The sequence below is a fragment of the Ictalurus furcatus genome, chromosome 12, assembly GCF_023375685.1.
Source record: "Ictalurus furcatus strain D&B chromosome 12, Billie_1.0, whole genome shotgun sequence".
Classification (NCBI taxonomy): Eukaryota; Metazoa; Chordata; class Actinopteri; order Siluriformes; family Ictaluridae; genus Ictalurus; species Ictalurus furcatus.
This window is the reverse complement of record NC_071266.1, coordinates 5,218,364-5,239,015: the sequence shown is the minus strand read 5'-3', so window position 1 is coordinate 5,239,015 and position 20,652 is coordinate 5,218,364. Positions and strand designations below refer to the sequence as shown.

Sequence of the window (20,652 nt, the reverse complement as noted above, 5' to 3'; positions counted from 1 at the left end):
AATCCAGTGGTTTTCAAAGTGGGGGCCGCGGCCCCCTTGGAGGCCGCCAGGGGTCGCCCGGGGGGCCTCAACAATTTGATGTGGAAAAATAAATAAATATATGATTTTCTCTTTCTCACTCTCAGACAAAAACACACACACACACACACACACACACACACACACACACACACACACACACAATCAATTCCTAATGTAATGTAATGTAAAGATGTGAGATGTAATTATAATTTTAAAAAAGGGGGATATATTCAGAAGTCTGTATTTTTAACATGTTTTAAAGACATCTTGCAAAAGGGGGGCCTCGGTCAAATGTTAATGCCATTTGGGGGGCCTTGCCCTGGAAAAGTTTGGGAACCCCTGGTCTAATCTCTGAAAGCCTGTACATTTTTGACAATAAACCTGATTTGCAACTATATATAGTATATATATATTAAAAAACAGCAAGTATTTCATCGACCTTGGTGTATTTATTTCACTAAGAGCAATAGTAAGGAAGGCAAATGTGACCAACAGTTTGGATTCAGACACGTCAAACTGAACCCAGAGCATATAAAACCTTTACAATAGAGCAGAAATGATCACCCGTATGTGGTATTATTTGGTACCATATTTGGTATCACTTTGACTGAAATAGATCTTTTTATTCTACTCTAGTTCCCATGCTATAATTTGGTTGACTTCCCGGTGTAAGTGTGAAAATGACTTATCACCTTACGGCTTACGGGGACAGGAACCTGAGGTGTGTGGGTTGAGATCACAACAGATCAAAACCCACTTCTCAGCAGACTCTGTAATTTTAATTTATTTATTTTACAATATATTCAATAATTCTCTGGTGCATTGTTTCAGATGTAACCACTGTGTTAATTTTTTTTATTACCATTGTCGAACACTCTTGAATTTGATTTATAGCAATCCAGACTTTGTAAGCAAAGCAAACACCAGTTGTTCATTTTCATAGCACATTTGCTAAACTTCCCTGCGATGGATTGGCTCCCTGTCCAGGGTGGCAGAGGCTCCCTGTGATAGGCTCCAGGTTCCCCGTGACCCTGAAGGATAAGCGGTATAGAAGATGGATGGATGGATTAGCTAAACTCCACTTAGCAGGATTGGCAGTGATCATATATCTTCCCACATGTTGCCTGCAGTGACAGAAGGTGTCATCTCCCATTTTTAACATATTTTTCATTGCTAGCATGTGTGCAGCTCTGGCCTTCAGGATCAATGAGCCAGATTAGAATTCCATCCATCCATCCATCCATCCATCTTCTATACCGCTTAATCCGTTTCAGGGTCACGGGGAAACCTGGAGCCTATCGCAGGGAGCATCGGGCACAAGGCGGGGTACACCCTGGACAGGGTGCCAATTCATCGCATACACATTCACACCCATTCATACACTACGGACACTTTCAGCCTACCATGCATGTCTTTGGACTGGGGGAGGAAACCGAAGTACACGGAGGAAACCCCCGCAACACGGGGAGAACATGCAAACTCCGCACACACAGAGCCACGGTGGGAATCGAACCCCCGAACCACTACTATTGAATTGTAGTGGTATGTTAGTGTCTGTGGTGCTGGTATGAACTGGTTTAAACACAGCAGCTAACAGCAGTTGTGGTCATAAGGGTTAGAAACATAACATCTACAGTAGATGGTACATCCAGGCTGCCAGAAGGACTAGGCAATACTCAGGGTGTATCTCAGTCAGCTCCCTCGGTCAGTAATCAGGGCACTGATCAGGAAGGGGGCCATTTTAATGGCTGTCTCAATTGCAAAATCCTTCAATGGAATGTTCGCTCCCTAAAAAAATCCCACAATGCACTGCAAAAACCCTTACTGGAAATGACGTCATGTTTTCTGAAGCCTCTCAGCTCGATTGTGAAGCTCAAAGCACATGAATGTGTGTGTGATTGTGCCCTGTAATAGACTAGCACCATGTCCAGGGTGTACCCTGCCTTGTGCCCCATGCTCCCTGAGATAGGCTCCAGGTTCCCCTGAAGGATAAGCAGTATAAAGGATGGATGGATGGATGTCCTTTTGATAAAGCATTACCAGGACTCTTCTTGTGATTTCTCATCTGTCATTACACTGCTGCCATCTGCTGGTTAAAACCCGTTACTGCTAATATTTTAAAACAATAATTTGATGTATAACGTTACGATTTAATGAACTCAAAGTTGCAGAAAACAGTATAGCATGTTTTTAGATAGCACGGTATAGCCTCATAAAAGTTTTACTTATATTTACCAGTAGACGAACATTTATTATTTGTTTGTTGAAGTCTCTCCATTAACTATCTTTTTAAAAATATTTTTTTGTGTCCTAACATGTTGACGAGCAAAACCTTTTTTTTTTTTTTTACTGTCTTCTATATTTTAATTACACTCTCTGACCTTCCTATATTGTCAAGCGTGTATTTATTTATAAGTAATAAGATGCTGACAAAAATGAGCTTTTTTCACCAAACCAGCGACTGTAACAGAATTTACAAAAAAGTTTTTTATTCAAAATTTCTGATGGTCTCGTGCATAGATATAAATACCCAGATGCTGCATATAAACCTGACTGCAGCCTGAGAACAGGGTGGGGCTGCACGTATTCAGGTGTGATTTTGTCCCATTCTTCTAAACATATTGTCTTTAAATCTTGTTCAATTGGATTCGAGTCAGGTGATTGACTGGGCCATTCTAACACCTTGATTTTTTTTCTCTGAAACCAATTGAGAGTTTCCTTTGCTGTATGCTTTGGATCGTTGTCCTGCTGGAAGTCCACCCACGTCTCATCTTCATCATCCTGGTGGATGGCAGCAGATTCCTCTCAAGAATCTCCCAGTAAAGGGCTCAATTCATCGTTCCTTCAATTATATGAAGTCTGCCAGTACCATACAATGAAAAACAGCCCCACACCATGATGCTTCCACCTCCACACTTCACTGTTGGTGTAGTGTTTTCAGGGTGATGTGCAGTGCCATTTCTTCTCCAAACATGGTGTGTAGTATGACAGCCAAAAAGTTCAATTTTGCTCTCGTCTGACCAGACTACACTCTCCCAGTATTTCACAGGCTTGTCCAAATGAGTTGTAGCAAACTTTAAACGAGCTTCGACATGTCTTTTCTTTAGTAATGGAGTCTTGTGGGGTGAGCATGAGCAGTGGAGTGCATTGCTTATTGTTTTCTCTGTGACGATGGCACCTGCTGCCTCCAAGTGTTTCTGGAGCTCTTTCCGAGTGGTCCTTGGCTCTTGGGCTACTCTTCTGTCTATTCTTCTGATTCCCTGGTCAGAAATCTTGCGAGGAGCTCCTCTGCGTGGCCGGTTGATGACGGAGTGATGTTGCTTCCACTTGTGGATAATGACCCCAATGGTGCTTACTGGAAGATTCAGAAGTTTTGAAATACGTCTGTATCCGATTCCATCAATATGTTTCGCAACAATAAGGTTGTGAAGGTCTTGGGTGAGTTCTTTGCTGTTACCCATCATGAGATGTTTCTTGTGTGACACCTTGGTAACGAAAAGCCTTTTTATAGACCATCAATTTACTAACCCAGCTGATATTAATTTGCACAGATAGAGGGTGTAATTACTTACGGATTTCAGCTGGTTCCTTGCCTTACCGAACTGCTTTTTCTTAGCGTGTTCGATACTTTTTTCCTGTGTCATTCCACTTCATTACACATAACTTTATTTATGGGCTTTAACGTTGTGAATTCTTTATATTTCCGGATTTCTTGTGAATAGCCTCATTGGAAATATATGTACTGAAAACAAATGTTGATGCGTTCAGTACTTATTTCCCCCACTATGTGTGTGTGTGTGTGTGTGTGTTAGTACAGTTCAGACTGCATTACAGTACATTTCTCCTTCTTCGTTCTTTTTCTCACATCACATTAGCTCCTTTCACAGCTCAATGCTCTGATTTGATTTAGTTTTATTTGTAATGAAGACATCTGCTTAGTGAATAAATGTAAGTGTGTAAGTACATTAGAGAGGAAATCTAAGACAGACTCATCTCACTGAAAACACAAGAGCAACATGGTACAGTTCTGGTGTTGTTGTTTTATTTTCCATTGATTCCAGTTTGAACAGTGTAAACCAAGGAATGCTATATTTGCCACTAACATCCTAACATCCGCCCAAGCTTTTTGAGTGTAATGTGCAACCACAGACTATTACCATTACCATTACGTGTGATGAGAGAGATATTTAGCACAGAGTGACCAGGTTCACTTGTTTCACCACTGATCTAAATAATACTGCGATACACTGTGACATAACATTAAAACTGATATCAGAGGGAGCGAATTGTTTCGACAATATGTACAATATCACAATGGATGGTCAATGTAAAAAATAAGGGGTTCACTTTTTGTAGCAAAATATCTGTATATTTAAAAAAGGATCCATTTTTTTTTTTTGTTTACTCAATGCAGTGTTTTTCCTTTAAAAAGAAGACAGTAAAAAGTCCTTTCCACAGTTCACGAACATCACGAGAGAAGCCAAGCAGGAGAAGTAGTGTGTGCTGACATACATTTATACACCGAGCTTCATGGATTACACTGAGCTTTGTGAATCGTTGGTAAGAAGGAGATTGTCCTCCATAGCACCAGTGAAGGAGACTGTCCTCCATAGCACCAGTTGTCTGTCTTCCCTCTCAACTGTCTCTCTTAAAGCTCCACCCAGTTCTCTTTGCAAGAACGTTCATTACGTCAGCAGAATATTAAAAAAGCAAAGTGCGTCGTCGGTTGCGTCCTAAATCAGACAAACACTGCTAACAGGATAGTTCGAACACCACAGTAGTCAAGCGTGTGTGGATCGCCCACACGCGGTCACTTTCTTTCCGTCCTCTGTTTGCCACAGTCTCTAAAAAAGCTGTTCCTAGAGCCACTTCCACTTGCAGAGTGCACTGGATGAAGACTACTCACTTCCAGTCATCTTCTGTGCATTGCATGTGAAATCAGTTCCAAGTGCAATTAATAAGAAATAAAAAGGACATGAAACTTTTTTCAGCTCCTACTTTTCTAAAAATTTTGGAACCAGTGAGAGGTGCAACACAGTGACCAACTCTTTCTTTTTTCTGTAATAGTTGGTCGGGACCCGCCTTCTCAGCAGATGGTGGCCACTCGGAGCAGATGAAGGCTCTGTCTGTCAAAGTTATTCCTCCCACTCCTTCTGACGGCATCGGCCCGGCGGAAAGGGTGACTGCGCAGGTCTGCACGGGCAACACAGCGACAGTTAGCTTTAAATATCTACAACCTGGACTAGATCACAGCGTCCAAAAGTCTGAGTCCGTTACCCAGAACTGTTTTTATTTCGTCAGTAATGCAACCCGATGCTATTTCGTCAAATCAGATTTTTCGAACGGTGCTAGATCTTCAATAACATCTCCAATAACAATCTTCAGTGACTTCACTAATCAGTAATAAGTATCTGGACCTGGATTTATAAATTTGGTTTTGCTTTTGATAAATAATCACATCCAAACAGTTCTTGGTTATTGACTCAGATTTTGGACGTGACCCCAGGGGACACATTTGTTGTTGCAATTCAACAATTGGCATTCATGCATGCGTGTCATGGATGAAATGTCACGAACAGAAGATAGGATTCATGCAGGAATATGAACCTGTAGACATCATGCTCAAAATAATGCAGAATGTGTAAAAAAAAACAACAAAACAAAACAAAACAAAAAAAAACCCAAACAAAAGAAAGAGACAGATATGAAGAGGGATGGACAAAATGAGAGTCAGATGGGTGAGAGAGAGAAAAGCCACCTTTCTGAGGGAGAGAATTTAATTTAGTAATGGAAGTCCTCGGAGTGGGTGGGGTCACAGAAGAAGCGTGAGCCGCGCTTGGCTGATCGTGCGGTAAAGGGGACGGTCTTCAGCACTGTGGCAAAACAACATCCAATCACAACACAGGAAAACTAGGAATGTTTTTAGATGTGTCCCAAAAACTAGATGGAATTGTTTTGAATGAGACTCAACTGATAGAAAAAACTGGGGAGTTTTCCTACAGTGTAAGTCTGATGCTCAAGGATCTGTGTATATTCCCAAGCTGCTTTGCAAGCACCTGTCAACTCCGTGTGGTTTGCCAAATTGAGATTTTACAGACCGTGTGCACCAACAATGATTCTATTTGTACAGTGCGGTGAATTCTTCTGTTTTTGTGTACATCTCATACAAAATAGTTTTAGATCTTCAAACGAAATACTACATAAAACCAAGGCAACCTGAATAAACACATAATTCAGTTTTATTATTGGAAGCAAAAAAATTTATCCAACACCTATCACCCATGTGAAAAATGAATTGCCCTCTTAAACTTAGACTCTGGTTGTGCCACCTTCAGCAGCAATAACTGCAACCAAACACTTCTGATAACTGGAGATCAGACTCGTGCTTACTTCCAGGACTAGGACTTACTCTTATGCTTTGGATCACTGTCATACAGGCAATCCAGTTGCGCTTAAGTTTCAACTTACAGACTGAAGCCTGGACATTCTCCTTTTAGATTTTCTGGTAGAGAGCAGAATTAATGTTTTTTTTTTTTCAATTATTAAGTTGCGCAGGTCCTGAATCAGCAAAGCATCCCCACACCATCACACTTCCACCACCATGCTTGACCGTAGGTATGACGTTCTTTTTGTGGAATTCTGTGTTTGGTTTACGCCAGATGTAAAGGGACCCCTGTCTTCCAAACAGTTCCACTTTCGACTTATCAATTCACAGAGCATTCTCCCAAAAGGTCTGAGAATCATCGAGGTGTGTCTTGACCAAATTCAGATGAGCCTGAATGTTCCTCAGGGTTAGCAGTGGTTTTCACCTCGCCACTCTTCCATGAATGCCATTTTTACCCGGTGTCTTTCTGATAGTGGAGTCATGAACAGTGACCTTTATTGATGCAAGAGAGGGCTGCAGTTTCTTTGATATTGTCCTTGGCTCTTGTCATTTCCTGGATGAGCAGTTTGCTGTGGCTCTCACTGTTGTCCTTTGGAGTCCCAGAGCCTTTGAAATACTTTGTAACCCTTCCCAGACTGATGTATTTCAATCACCTTCTTCCTCCTAATTTCTGGAATTTCTTTCAATTTCGTCATAGTGTGTTACTGGGTAAGACCTTTTAACCAACGTCATGCTGTTGAAAAAGTTCTATTTGCGTGTTGATTTGATCGAACAGGGTTTGCAGTAATCAGGCCTGGTTGTGTCTCGTCCAGCTGAACCCCATTATGAATACAGTTCAATAGATTTGGCGAATTAGTAACTACGGGGGCAAATACATTTTCACACAGGCCCAGTTGGTATTGGATCACTTTTTTGCTTTAATACATAACATTATTTAAAAACTGTATTTTGTGTTTACTCAGGCTGCCTTTGTTTTATCTTAGATTTTGTTTCATTTCTCAAACAATTTAGAATAAGATCTACACCAAAACAGGCGAAATCAGTGAAATACTTTTTCACAGCACTGTACTTGGTCATTTCCTGTATCTTGTATCCGGACTGAATCCTGATAATATTTTAACAACATGCATTTACACACACATTTTCTCCCCAATTGGGTCACCCTCCAATTCCCACCCACCAGCTCTCCCCTATCATACTACCAACAACTACCATTCAGGGAGGCTGAAGGCTAACATTCACTTCCTCTGAGGCACATGAAGCCAGCTGATTGGATCTTTCTGAACTGCTGCTCATGCTGCATCACAGCGCAGTGTAACACGCTTTCAGAGGAAAGCATTATCTACTATCTTCCTCATACATGAGCTCATAGAAGCCTGCGAATGGCTAGTGTCACTCTGACTGACAGGGAAGAGAGTGCATGCTATCCCTCCCACCCAGTTTTGCTCCCTTGGTTCCTGGCTAAGCATGGCTGTGGCGTCTTTGGGATTCGAACTCACGATATCCTGGCGATAGGGTGAATGATTTTCTGTTGCTCCTCTTGTTTAAACCAGTTGTACTCATCTAAAATTGTTGCTTATAAATCCCCGGATAAGCAAGCTAAACGAACATGACCGAATGGCCACAACAGTTACCTTTTAATGCTTATCCATTAACGATTAGATCACGACTATAAAGAAGACTACTGTAAGTGGTTCTGTTTTGTTTTCAGCTGAAGAACTGTTTTCAATTTGAATCGGGGGAATAAACACGTGCTTCCTTGTCCATACGATCTGCTTCAGAATATCAATCATCGTATGTTTCGAAAACTGGAGTAGTTGAATGCTGTGAGCTGCCAGTAATAGGCTTTTTTTTTTTTTTCTTCCCATGATCACTGTAAGGTGGACATGGAGGTCATGGAAGACGTGATGTAATGTACTGGGAGAGGTTTTGGTTGTCAAATGTGGCTTGGAGAAACCCTTTAGTCAAAGACAAAAAGGGTTTTCAAGACTGCAAAAAAAAAAAAATATTCTCATCAATACGCCACAGAGATTAAGTTGATTTATTGTGACTTCATTTAGCCTCTTTTACGCTTAAAACCCAGGACATTTTTGGAATATGCATACAGGTAATGTTACTTACTGGTACTGGTAAGCTTAAAGACTTTAATCAGCATTTTACCGGATAAACATGTTCACATTTGCCACAAAAGTCCCATTACACAGGATGTGATGTGTAACATGTGAATGAATTTGATGGAATTTATGTCTCAAAGACCCGAGTTTATTCATAACTTGGATTTTCTCTCTACATTCTCAGAATCTGCTGATTTCTTCATTTGCTCTAATGACCCATCTTATAAAATGTACCGTGCCATTTCAGATCCCTGGGAGAAATAACCAATGGCATCTTCCTTTCTAAACCATTTACATTTTCCTGATATTTCTCCGGTTATTGACTCCTGATATTAATTTTAGGGTTTCCTTCCGTTTCCTTCCTTTATGTGGTCTTATTCTGGTCGATTGCTGTATTAATGCTGTAAGAATTGTAGGTCTAGATGGCATTCACACTTAACCCTGCATTTTGTATAATATCTGGCTAAACTGCTTCTTAGACCTTCTTATGATGTGATTCAAAAATCTTTTGTTTACACCTGCATTTTCACACACATAATCGCTATTTGGATATAATCTTGATAATCACGATGCCTGTGAGGTCTATGTACACTGCTCCCAACGGCATATTCTTTTATCCTTTGACTCCACACCTTAATCTTTGCTAGGGCCGCACCTGTAATTATGTCTTCGATGGCGCCGTCTTTGCCCTCGTAGACATGGCGGCTGTCCTTGCCCTGCCTCTTCCTTAGCTCGGCTATCAGCTCCTGCTGCTGCCGCTTGCCTTTATGAGATGGAGACTAGTGTGTGGGAAAGAAAAAATACGTAAATCGCATTACAAGTATACAGTGCAGGTGTTTTCCGTAGTTGTTTACACTGTTATGAATTAAGACCGATATACAGCGGGGCATTTTAAAATAAATGAAAGAATGAAGGTTTATAAATATGAGTATCAAGTAGAGGAAATTTTTAAGTCCTTTAAGTTAATTACTTTACTCTAACGTCTGCATGACTGGATGCTTGATGCTGATCGTCAGCCCAAACTTACCTGCTGATCCTCCTGCTCCTCCATCATGGCCTCCTGTTCCAAAAGCTTCTCCATCATCAGCTGCTCCTGCTTTTTCTTCTGCTCATTCTCTTCATCTGCTTGCTGAGGAAGAAGAGATAAACAGACTATGATGCAGAGGTGGGTGTGAATTCATTCAGATGATGGCGACTTTAGATGAGATCAGATTAGTGGGAGTGGGAATCTCTAGGCACCCCAATTTGAAATATACAGCGTTGATATGTTAATATAAAGCGATTATTTATGCAGCTTAATTTTTTTGTTTGACTTCTGTAGTGTACCATATCACTTTGTATTTCCAGGACGACAACCTGCTGATTTTAAAACATAATATTAACTTCCAATCATCCTTAAAAAAAAAAACTAAAAAAAAAAAAACACTAAATGTATATTGTACATACACTAAATGGTGCTGATTAACATATTAACATAACACCAAAACCTATTGAAACTTTAGGATTATGATTATGCCGCATTATCGTTCAAGAGATCAGACGGAAAAAAAAAAAAACTAGACTCACCCTGTAGGCCTTGACAAAGCGCACAAACACTGGGAAGAAGACGGAGGGGGGCATGGTTTTGGGGCTTTCGCCGAAATACTTCACAGCTTCGTCAAAAGCATCCTGTATGAACACACATGATATCAACTGACTGTCACATATCCTCCTGTTATACCACAACATTTTAAAACTCTGAATGGTCAGAAGGTGTTATCTTAATTAGTTTATAAGGACTTGTATGGAGGACGCTCCACATAATCTAATGTCTAATTATAAACAGATTAAAAATGGCATGTTATTTAACTAAGAAAAAACATACAGGCCTAATTTTTTGATATAGTGACATTTTCTGTGAGGAGCCGTTTATTTAACATCTAAGGAAAGGAGCCTCCAGTCCCAACACTTTGTAACAGTCAGATGTAAAGCTTCAGGATGGAGGAGCTTGTGCTTGTGGTTTCTCTGTAACAAACTGCATTTCTTATTTGTCTGTTTATATTTCTCATAACCTACGAGATAATATGAACTTGTTTCGTGGACATTCCGCAACATTAAATGTAAGTATAAATGTATAAAAATTATGACCTGGCATTCTTTAATATATACAAAATTGTAATAGTTGGAATATTGCTGTGCGGAATAAAACAGTTTTGCGATGTTCAGTTATAGGAAAATAATGATCTTCGATGTTGCCTCACACCAAAACGTTATTTTCCTATAATAGCAACCCCTTTCATGTTTTATTTTTTAAAAAGCTTGGAGTTTTATTCCTTAATGACCTATGATTATCTAGTGCAGAGGTTCTCAACCTTTTGCAACTAAAGCCCCCACAAGCCTTCCCCATCATGTGGCATGCCCCCCCCCCCCCACCACGGGAGGATACCAGATATAATGATTACCTGTTCTATATCAAATATATATATATATATATATATATATATATATATATATATATATACTTTTTAAATTACTTTTCATAACTTGTGATTTTTAAAAAAAATTACTTTTATAACACTATATAACGGACAGTTATGCAACATGAATGATCAAAAATGTTTCTGAACACTATAACTACTTTGAACAAGAGAACTAGGCTGTAATAACCTGGACTATTTTACACGTAAAACATGTTCCACTCCATTCGTCTTGCGTTCTAAAAACATTCACATAAGAATGATGTAAATTGGGACGAAGGGCGCGTCTCGTTATCCAGGACATTGTTAAATCTCCGGCTCTCGGCCCCTCACTGAACAGAGCAGACGCAGAGAGAGGTGAGAGTGCAGCGGGAAAGCAAGACCTCGCGCTTGCAGGACAGTACTGCCGACATCTGTAAAGTCGCTAAGGTTTGTCCAAAAAGCCGCTAGGAGCTTTTTTTTTTTTTTTGCAAAAAAAAAGTCGCTAAAGGGGTCTGAAAAGTGGCTAAGTTGGTAACGCTGGTCTGCACTGACGGCTACATAAAAGGCAGACTAAGCTCCGCCTCTCCCCAGCAAAAACAAAATACTTAAGGAGAGAGAAAACAGAGTTTTTCAATTTATGCACATCCTATTTGAAAAGCAATAAAATACACAGAGGATCCAAATGATGCAATGTCTGTGAATCCCCTTCCGATCTCTCCACGCCCCCTCAGGGTTGAGAACCACTGATCTAGTGCATTTACATTCACTTCTATTATAATCATTTAAGTGTGCATGTGCATTTACCAACACCTTCATCGATCTCCTAGTCTCCTTAGTTTCCCAAGTCATGTGGTTTCTAATTCCCATTGTCTATCATTTCCTACTGTAAGTGTCTGTTTTCCCATCACAAAATTTTGCCTGGAAAACAGAGGCTTACAGTAGGGAATGATAGACAATGGGAATTAGAAACCACATGACTAGATATGATTGGAGTCTCTGTAGATATAATGCAGGGTTCAATATGTCTTGTCCAGCTCAGTCTGTACCAAACAATTCACAAAGATCAAAGTTTTTCTGTACCTGTGAGATTCTAGCATCATCCTGTAGTTTTTTCAGCCTGGTCTCGTTGTGGTGGATAAAGTCCTTGAGCAGCGAGTTGTGCCCGTGCATGCTGTATTCACGGCGAGTCAGATCCATCCCCCTCTGCAGCTCCCTCACGTCCAGCAGAACATTCTCCAGAGAGACTAAAAAGGCAAAAATGACAAACAGAGAGATGCAATATTCAATATGAATATTAGATAAACTTCATTTGAATGGGACCTACTTTAAATCTTAAACAGATTTTTAAAAAAAATTTTTTATGAAGCACTGCTAGAATAATTACATAAGGTATTTTATACGTGTTTTACAAGGTATTAGTTTCTCTTTCAATTTTATATATGTCTTACAAGGTATTGGTTTCTCTTCACTAACAAGACATGCATTAGTGTTGAATGGTGTTGAAGTCGCTACCTGTTATATTACCGTACCTATTTATCCACTTCATATAGGAGCTTGGATGTAGATGCTGCTCAACTAAAGGGGTGGTCCATTTCCATTTGTAGTGAAAACTATAATGAAGTACCATTCCAGCACAAATTCACCTACTTAAGAAGCTCAAACGTTTTCATGTCCTCAAACTAAAGCGACAATCACTGTCAGATGATGCCGAAAGGTTTAGGAATTTGTTGTTAGTAATAATAAGTGAGACCTCTTCCATGTTTTCCCCCACAAAAGCATCCAGCATTGCTTTATAAAAGTTTTACGAAACGTTCACAAAAGTGTTACGAAGGACCACTAATTATAACTGCTAATTGTACAGCTCAATATCAGACTATATACTCATACTGGTACCTGATTACAACCTTGTGCATTTGACGAGAGCCGACAATAAACTGTAAGCCTTAGATTATTCAATCAATTATGTGAAATATAAGTGTTTCACTATTTTATTATAGAGGAAAAAAAAAGCTACAATTAAACACAAAAAGAAAATGTACATATCAACAATAAATTCAAAAACAATTCTTTTATTATAGTGAATAAATTATATCAAAATTGTATATCCAAAATATGTATTTTTAAGGATTAAGATCTCTAATAATTTCTAATTAGTTTAATGCTGGTTATTCTGTGTACACAAAATGCTTATTTTGGGTTAAGCTTGCCTAACTTTTACTTCACCAATCACAAAGCTGTTCCTCCCTGTGTCATGTATCAAGGAAGGAACTCTGGACTTCATTTCCCAGCAGCCACTGCACCGTATTACATCAATGCCACATGACCACCTGCACCTGTATCACGTTTCTGTTTAACGAGCGCTCGCGCACGCCCTCGGGCAGGGGAGATCGTGACACTCCCACAGTTATCAAAATGATTTATTTGCATTTACAGTCTCTAAAAATAGTTTAAATGAAAAATTCTGTTTAACTGTTTAAAGTGTGGTGCAACAGAGGAGATTTGGTCCTCTATTATGTATGCGTAGGCCAAAAGCTTAAAACTGCCAATACTCCCAGCCATGGAAGTAAGCGCTTAAATCAAAAGCACCAAATATAAATACAAATCCATCTATATCCATCTCTATCTTTTCATTGCTACATACACATTTCTGTGATAATAAAGAGACTTACCAGCAGCAGCTTTCTCGACATAATGAAGTTCATTGTAGAACATGCACACAGCGGCGTATTTCTCCCTCACGACATTAGCGATGTAGTGCAGAAGAGTCTGCTTCCTGTCTGTGGACTTAGTCTCCAGCAGCTGCGAAAAAAAAAAAAAAAAAAAAAGATTCAGATTTGACCACAGTGAGAATAAGTGTAAATAGTACAAAAGGGACTGCTGCACGCGAAACATGCTTGCTTATATAAGTGATTTCACACCTCTGAGTCTGTTAGCTGGGTCTGTACCAGAGCGAAATTTTTCATTTTGTTTTGTCTGTTTAGTTTCACAGAGAACATATCGGCTGTAAGGTTGTAGCACTGAAAATGTGCTCAAATAGTTTTACTCATTGGTCAGAAATACAATGACGGAAAAAGGTCAATAAAGTTTTGCCAAGTGTGTACAGAAACATGGAGTCAGCGCTCAATAAATTACTAGACAATTATATGAATAAGTACTTTACTAGACAATTACACATATAAAACATTTTATTTATCAGACCTAGCATTGTTATTCTGTTATTATAGTGTAATCATCCACAACACACTGCATTTGTGCAGTGCTACAGCTCTGTGCTTTGGCTCAGTTTGTACCTCATAGTAATGATAATTTATGTAACAATACACTTTCATGAGATATCATAGGTAACTTTTTTATGTGTATGTTTTAACAATTACAATCTCTGAAAACAGCTGATTTGATGTGAAAGTTTTCTACTATTTTGAATCTTTAAAATGGTAAAACGTCACAGTTTTATCCCCCCTTCTTTTCAGTGTTAACTTATTTTTGTAGATATGAAATGAATGTTTTATGGTTTACTTTTAAAATGCAACACAACTACTTTTCCGGCAGTTTGTTGGCAAACCAAAAATTTGTGATCTATAGGGATCTGATTTGCTTTTTGACATAACGCCCATCTTTACTTTAGTTTAGTGGCTCACGTTACTTTAGTTTAGTTCAGTTTAGCAGCTCACATTTACAATGAATTCTCTAAGCCCAAAATACACAGTACCTTTGATTCACTTCCTGCAGTTGAGTCGACTCAGAGTCGAATCGCTCTCGGACCAGTTGTTTTTGCCTTGTTCAAAATGATCCGTGCCAAATAGGAAAAAGCACCCGAGCTGATTCAAATGGACTAAATGCGGCATATGTGAAAGCACTCTAAAAACCGAAGTAGCGGGGGACTGCAGACTCACCAGATCTAAACTTTGAAGCTTGAAGCCATACACAGCTCCTCTCTTACTGCTGTTCATGTAGTTCCCCAGCGCCAAAATGATCTGATAAATCAGAGATAAAACATTGTGTAGAGTGAAATAGGGAATTGTGGGTACTCTAAGTGCTGCTCTGTATAAAGTGTGCGACTCACTTCAAGGATTTTCTTCAACTTCTGGGAGGATTTAATGGACACAGATGCAGCGATGATCGCATGAAGTTGCTAGAAACAAAAGGATGTAGATATAAATGTCCATATCCATTGTAGTTTTACATAAGGATACATTTCTTTTCATCTATCCATCATCTTCTCCTTCATGTACATGCTTTACATTCCTTCTATTCCACCCTCCACCTGTAACTCGATCCATCATTCCATTTACCCATATCAAGATTACAGTGTTGCATTTAATCACTGGATCTATGCATTTTATATTTGATATCATTTACACAGTCTCTTTTCCCATCTCCCTGTTTAACCCACCCTATATCCTGCCCTCTAGCACATCCTCCATACATTTATTCATCAAGTTACAATGTACCCTGGGGTGTTTACTGATTGTTTCTATGAATTCCAATGTATTGTCTGAATGATGTGCATTTCCCAAGCCACTAATGGTTTCATTCATTTCTACCCAATGCTTTTTTTCTAATCTAACATCTTCTCAATGCATCCCTCTACCTTCCATCTAACTCCATTTACCATTATTACCCATTCATTCATCCTCAGTAACCGCTTTTTATTGCTCAGAGTTGCGGTGGATCCGGAGCCTATCCCAGGAACACTTGAGGTGGGTGAACTCACCCTGGATGGGATGCTAGTTCATCTCAGGGCACCAGGCACACACACACACACACACACACACACACACACACACACACACACTCATACCTAGGGGCAACTTAGAGTAGCCAATCCATGTTTGTGGGAAGTGTGGAACTTGGAGGAAACTCACAAGAAGAATATTGTAATATCCATGTTCATTTTAATCATTGTTTCCTGTTTCTACATCCTCTGCCCCACCCTGCATCCCTTCTTCTGTCCACTCCATCTATGCATAACACAATTACCACACTCTATCTCTGCCTCTATCGCGCCAATTCTTCTCACCGGTGTGAGCATCTGCAGACTGTCGCTAAAGTTGCCCATGAAGGCCATGATCGTCATCCTCTGAGGCAGCCGTTCGATCTTGCTGAACGTCATCATGAATCGATCTTCGTCTGTCAGTTCCGCCAAGGGCCGTCGCTCCCTCTCGTACTGCCGCAGTGTCTTCACCTCTGCTTCGGTGGGCATAAAGCGCATCAGACACTCTGCAAAGTCCACAGGCACGGTGCGCAGGTCGAACCTGAGAGACAACGAACAGGAAGGGGTTATTCCGACCAAATCGAATCAGCCCAGCAAAAATGTTACGAGAATGTAAAGATTTTGCATCTGTAATGATTGTTGATCTGCAAAACTGTGATCACCGAAAGAAATCCAAATACTTACCATCTTGAGATATATTACACTTCAGGCTATTTTGGTAGATCATTCTTGTTCCGCATAATAATGACCGTAATGACCTTACTATCATTTTACATCTTTGAAATATTTAAACTTTAGTCAATACCCTATGGAGAAGTGTACTGCAGTGCAAAGCTGTATACGCACGACTGAATTGCTTTGCAGATCTCCTCAGGGCTCTTTCCTGCTTTGCGTAGAGTGATGGCCAGGTTCTTGGCTCTGTTGGCCTCCAGTAGTGACACTTTACTGGGACCCTTCTGTGGAGCCTTCTGCTTGCTCATGGTCATATCCACTGAAGGACCCTGGGCTTTGGTCTTAAACATCTCCTCAAACTCATCCACATTCAGGTCCTGCCAATTACAGACAAATGGAAGCATGATATATCCCATATAATATAATTCTTTATGACTGGGCTATTCCGTTATTTATTTATTTTTTTAATTAATAGATGCCCGGTGGAACAACCATCATTGCTTTTGTTCAACAACCTGAGAAAAAAAACAAACCCGGCTCACTGACTTTCACGAAAACCAAGGTTTTTATTGAGCATGTAGCTACAGTATGTTTAAACTTAACGTACTGTTACTATAGCACACACTTCTAGCTCTGAATCCCACCTGGTGGTTACTAGACAGTATAAATAGTGTTCACAGGTCACATGAGATCTTCTCAGAATCAGGAACACACGGTTATGTGGAAACACTGACAAAACTGAGCGAAATAGAGTACAGTGTAAAGCCACCATATAACTCTCCTACCAGCACAACATACGGTCATCACAAGGGTAAGCATTATGAGAAAAGCTAGAATTTATTCCTAAATTATTTGCAGGAGCATTTACACAAGAAATCTAGTTAGTTCAGTTCCTGAATTATCTTGCATAAATTTACATATAAGGAGTCTAATTTGACTCTTGATTGATGCACTTCAAATCTTATAATCGGCGATGAGTTACTGCACGACAGGTTATGCCGTCGGGATTAAATTGCTTATTTATTTCCACTGCACACAAGAACTCAATGAAAATGTAAGATTTAGCAGATTTCTCACTTAGGATGCACTCTTTCACCGTTTAGTCATCATTTTGTTTGTTTTTTGTAGCTCTACGGAAACATTTACGCACAACTTTACTAAATGAGGCCCGTTAACATTTTTGGCGAAATTTGAAGAAAACCTCACAGCTCATAGCCAAACACTGCTAACTTGCTGAAGGTTACGGATGCAAACACAATGTGTTCCCTCAGACGCTAGTGACTATGGTTGAGTTGTCCTCTACATAGGAATTCATATAATCGTGTGATCTGCTTTGTGAGAAAATCTACCATTTTCTCAACCTAGTCATTAAAAGGTTTCTGGCCAACCTTATCCAGTGCTAGCTATTGAATCATTTGTCCACCCCTGTAGTATCATGCTAATTTAGGTTTACATGGCAAAGTCATGACCTGACATGTAATAATAATAAGATTTAAGCACATCCGTGCATGTTGGTATGGTTGTGAGAGGAAGGTAAACGTTTCAGATGACTTATTACCTCCAGAATCCTTTCATCGTCAATCTCGTTAAAGACTGTCCCATTGATCTGATTAGGTTTCAGAGCCACCCAGTTAAAGACCGGCATCCGGAACTTGGTTTTGATTGGCTTTTTAATCTTCACCGCTGGAATAGGGAAAAGATGCAGATGTGACCACCAGACAGTTTTAATTCATATTTAATATATATATATATATATATATATATGTGTGTGTGTATATTAGAGATGCACCGATGTATCATTCAATAATCGGTATCGGTCGATAAAGGCTATCTTTCCCCGCTATGGGCCTTCGGCCGATAGTTTAGAAACATCCGATGATCGGGGCCGATTATATCCTGTCAATCAAAAGAGGGCGGGAAAACACACCGATTTCGTGCTGTGTGTAAAGATGATGTCTCTTGTGTGGAATGACGACAAAACTGCAGTTTGTAAGCTCTGCACTGCCAAAATTTTTTCGCCTTGTTAATTTTAATTTTTTCGCCTTGTTAAGTCTAATTTTTTTTTTGTTGCCGTGTTGCTCAAGCTGCTCGCACTGAATTAAAGCGCCAGTACACGGATGAAAGATTTAAATGAAGATGAGTTGACAAAAAAGTATATATAGCACAGAAAAATATATTTGTAGAGTAGTATTTTTCATATCCAGTTAATGTTAATATATAAAAAAGTTGATATTATATATTACCAGTGTGATGTTCAGTGATGAAGTAGAAATGCTTGTGTTTGTGGAGAGTGAACGTGAGACTAACAGGAGGTTTTTTAGAATTCAGTCAATGTTAATATGAATTAATAACATTCAATAAGTTACAAAATCTTACTTTAATCTTCAGAATTGAGTTCATGTGTTAATGTTAATTAGAGGAATGTGCTTTCTGTTGATGAGACCAGTTACTGTGGAACAACGTGTTGAAATGGAGAGAATAAAGTTTGTATTTGTATTTCTTTCAGAATTGTTGAATTAATTATTATTCATTTAAAAGAAGGCATAAAAGGCAGAACTATGGGTATCGGCCGATATCACTCTGAATAAACTATCGGTATCGGCTGAGAAATTTTGTATCGATGCATCTCTAATATATATATATATATAGATATATCAGATCATGCCATTGAATAATTTATGGCCACAAGAAATAAACACAGCAGAGATCACCAAAACAGAGGAAACCTACAGAAGAGCTTGATTGGTCCATCTTTGAGGGCAGGAAGAAAAAGAAAAGTAAATAAAAGCAGAAAAGTTTAGAGAGTAAAACAAACAGATTCAAGCAAGCAAATTCAAGCAAGCAAAAACAGAAACTGGCAGTGAAAAGTAAAGGAAATAAATTTGCTAAGGATTCGAATAATTCATTCAGCAGAAACAGAAATAAATAGCTTGGCCATTTACACAGATACGTAGACTTCACATATACATACAGATATATACACCTACATTACATACCTGTTAGGCCAGAGTTAAATATTACAGTGGGCGTGCCACAGCCAGGGAGGGGAGGGGCTACGGGGGGAGGAGGCGGGGGTAGTTGGGTGGACATCTCCATGGCTCGCCCAAGGGGAGGGGGTGGAGGAGGGGGCGGTGGTGGTGGAGGAGGAGGAGGGGCAGTAGCAGCTGATGGTCCGTTTGGCACTGCATGACAGAGCGAGAATAAATTATTTACAAAACCAAAAAATATAAATGTTACAAATATCTAATAAAAAAAATAAGGTAAAATTGTTAGGACCATTAAAGACATTTTCAGTGATGCAATAATATTTGTTAGTGTTCTATTAAAATAAATGAAATACACTGTACAGTATATATTGTTTTACTTAAAGTGTCAAAAAGCATTCTAGTTCGTTTGGCTGATATGTTTTACTCACAGGAGGAGTCAGGCATGGGTGGTGGTGGAGGAGGCGGTGGTGGGGGTGGAGGAGGAGTGGCAATCTTCCTCAGGGTTCCAGTTTGTGAAGTAGAAGCATATGAGCTGCCGGCACCTGCGCCAGCCTGGACCATGGCATCAGGGCATGGTGAGAGAGGCATGGGCTGAGGAGGAGAGGGCAGAGGGGACGTTTCTCCCTCACCATCTCCCTCTCCTCTCACCTGGATCTGCAGACTACCACGCCGCTCAAGCTCATGAATCTTCTTCTCCAGCCTGGACTGCTTCTGGATGGCTTCGTCCTTCTCGCGCACCATACGCCGGAGTGAGTGTACCTGCGAGCTGGCGTCCCTGTACACAGCCTGCATCACAAACAAAAAACCCCCACATGTTCGACTTACTCTCCAAATTTTGCTCATCCTACAAAAGAATGAATAAGCTTTAAAGCTTGGCTGAACACTCAAGTTCTGTGTTTAACACTCAAGTCTGCAGTGGGTTACGAGAATGTCGTTTAGCCCTCACCCGTAGGGAGTCCAGCTCCTTGTTCTTCTGCATCAGCTGCTTTTCCAGCTCCACGATCTTAGACATGGCCTCATTCTCCGTGTCCAGCAGCTTGTCCGTCATCTAGCAACAGAGAAACAACGGACATCGATAACAGAGTTGATTTCAGAACAGTTCTAACACTATTCTCAAAGCTGTCCTTTACAGAGGAAGAGAACTGAGATTTCAACTACAGATAAAAAAAATGCATTAATATTATAACATTGTACTAATCTGTCCATTTAATGTCGTTTCCTAATTAGACAACTCATATTGCACTCACGCACGCAATTAGCATAGTGTCTGTTAAAGCAATGCATTTGATTGTCAGAGTGTAGTCACAGTTTACAGACTTGC

At 39.8% G+C, this 20,652-nt stretch overlaps 1 protein-coding gene across 2 annotated transcripts in view; it reads right to left on the bottom strand.

Annotated features, from left to right (window-relative positions):
* Positions 1-3,947: 3,947 nt before the first annotated feature.
* Positions 3,948-20,652, bottom strand: part of fmnl2b (formin-like 2b) — a 30,861-nt gene continuing 14,156 nt past the window's right edge. Inside the window, exons 13-26 of one of the 2 annotated variants that reach the window (XM_053638267.1) lie at positions 20,278-20,379; positions 19,760-20,117; positions 19,341-19,526; positions 17,903-18,027; positions 16,519-16,721; positions 15,979-16,213; positions 15,022-15,090; positions 14,852-14,932; positions 13,628-13,757; positions 12,039-12,202; positions 10,087-10,188; positions 9,548-9,649; positions 9,176-9,299; positions 3,948-5,214 (exon numbers count right to left, since the gene is read on the bottom strand). In XM_053638267.1, coding sequence (XP_053494242.1) covers positions 5,108-5,214; positions 9,176-9,299; positions 9,548-9,649; positions 10,087-10,188; positions 12,039-12,202; positions 13,628-13,757; positions 14,852-14,932; positions 15,022-15,090; positions 15,979-16,213; positions 16,519-16,721; positions 17,903-18,027; positions 19,341-19,526; positions 19,760-20,117; positions 20,278-20,379 — 2,088 coding nt within the window. In that variant the 3' untranslated portion in view covers positions 3,948-5,107. Of the gene's footprint in view, positions 5,215-7,909; positions 9,300-9,547; positions 9,650-10,086; positions 10,189-12,038; positions 12,203-13,627; positions 13,758-14,851; positions 14,933-15,021; positions 15,091-15,978; positions 16,214-16,518; positions 16,722-17,902; positions 18,028-19,340; positions 19,527-19,759; positions 20,118-20,277; positions 20,380-20,652 lie in introns of those variants that run through there. The other variant, XM_053638266.1, reaches the window with a different exon arrangement.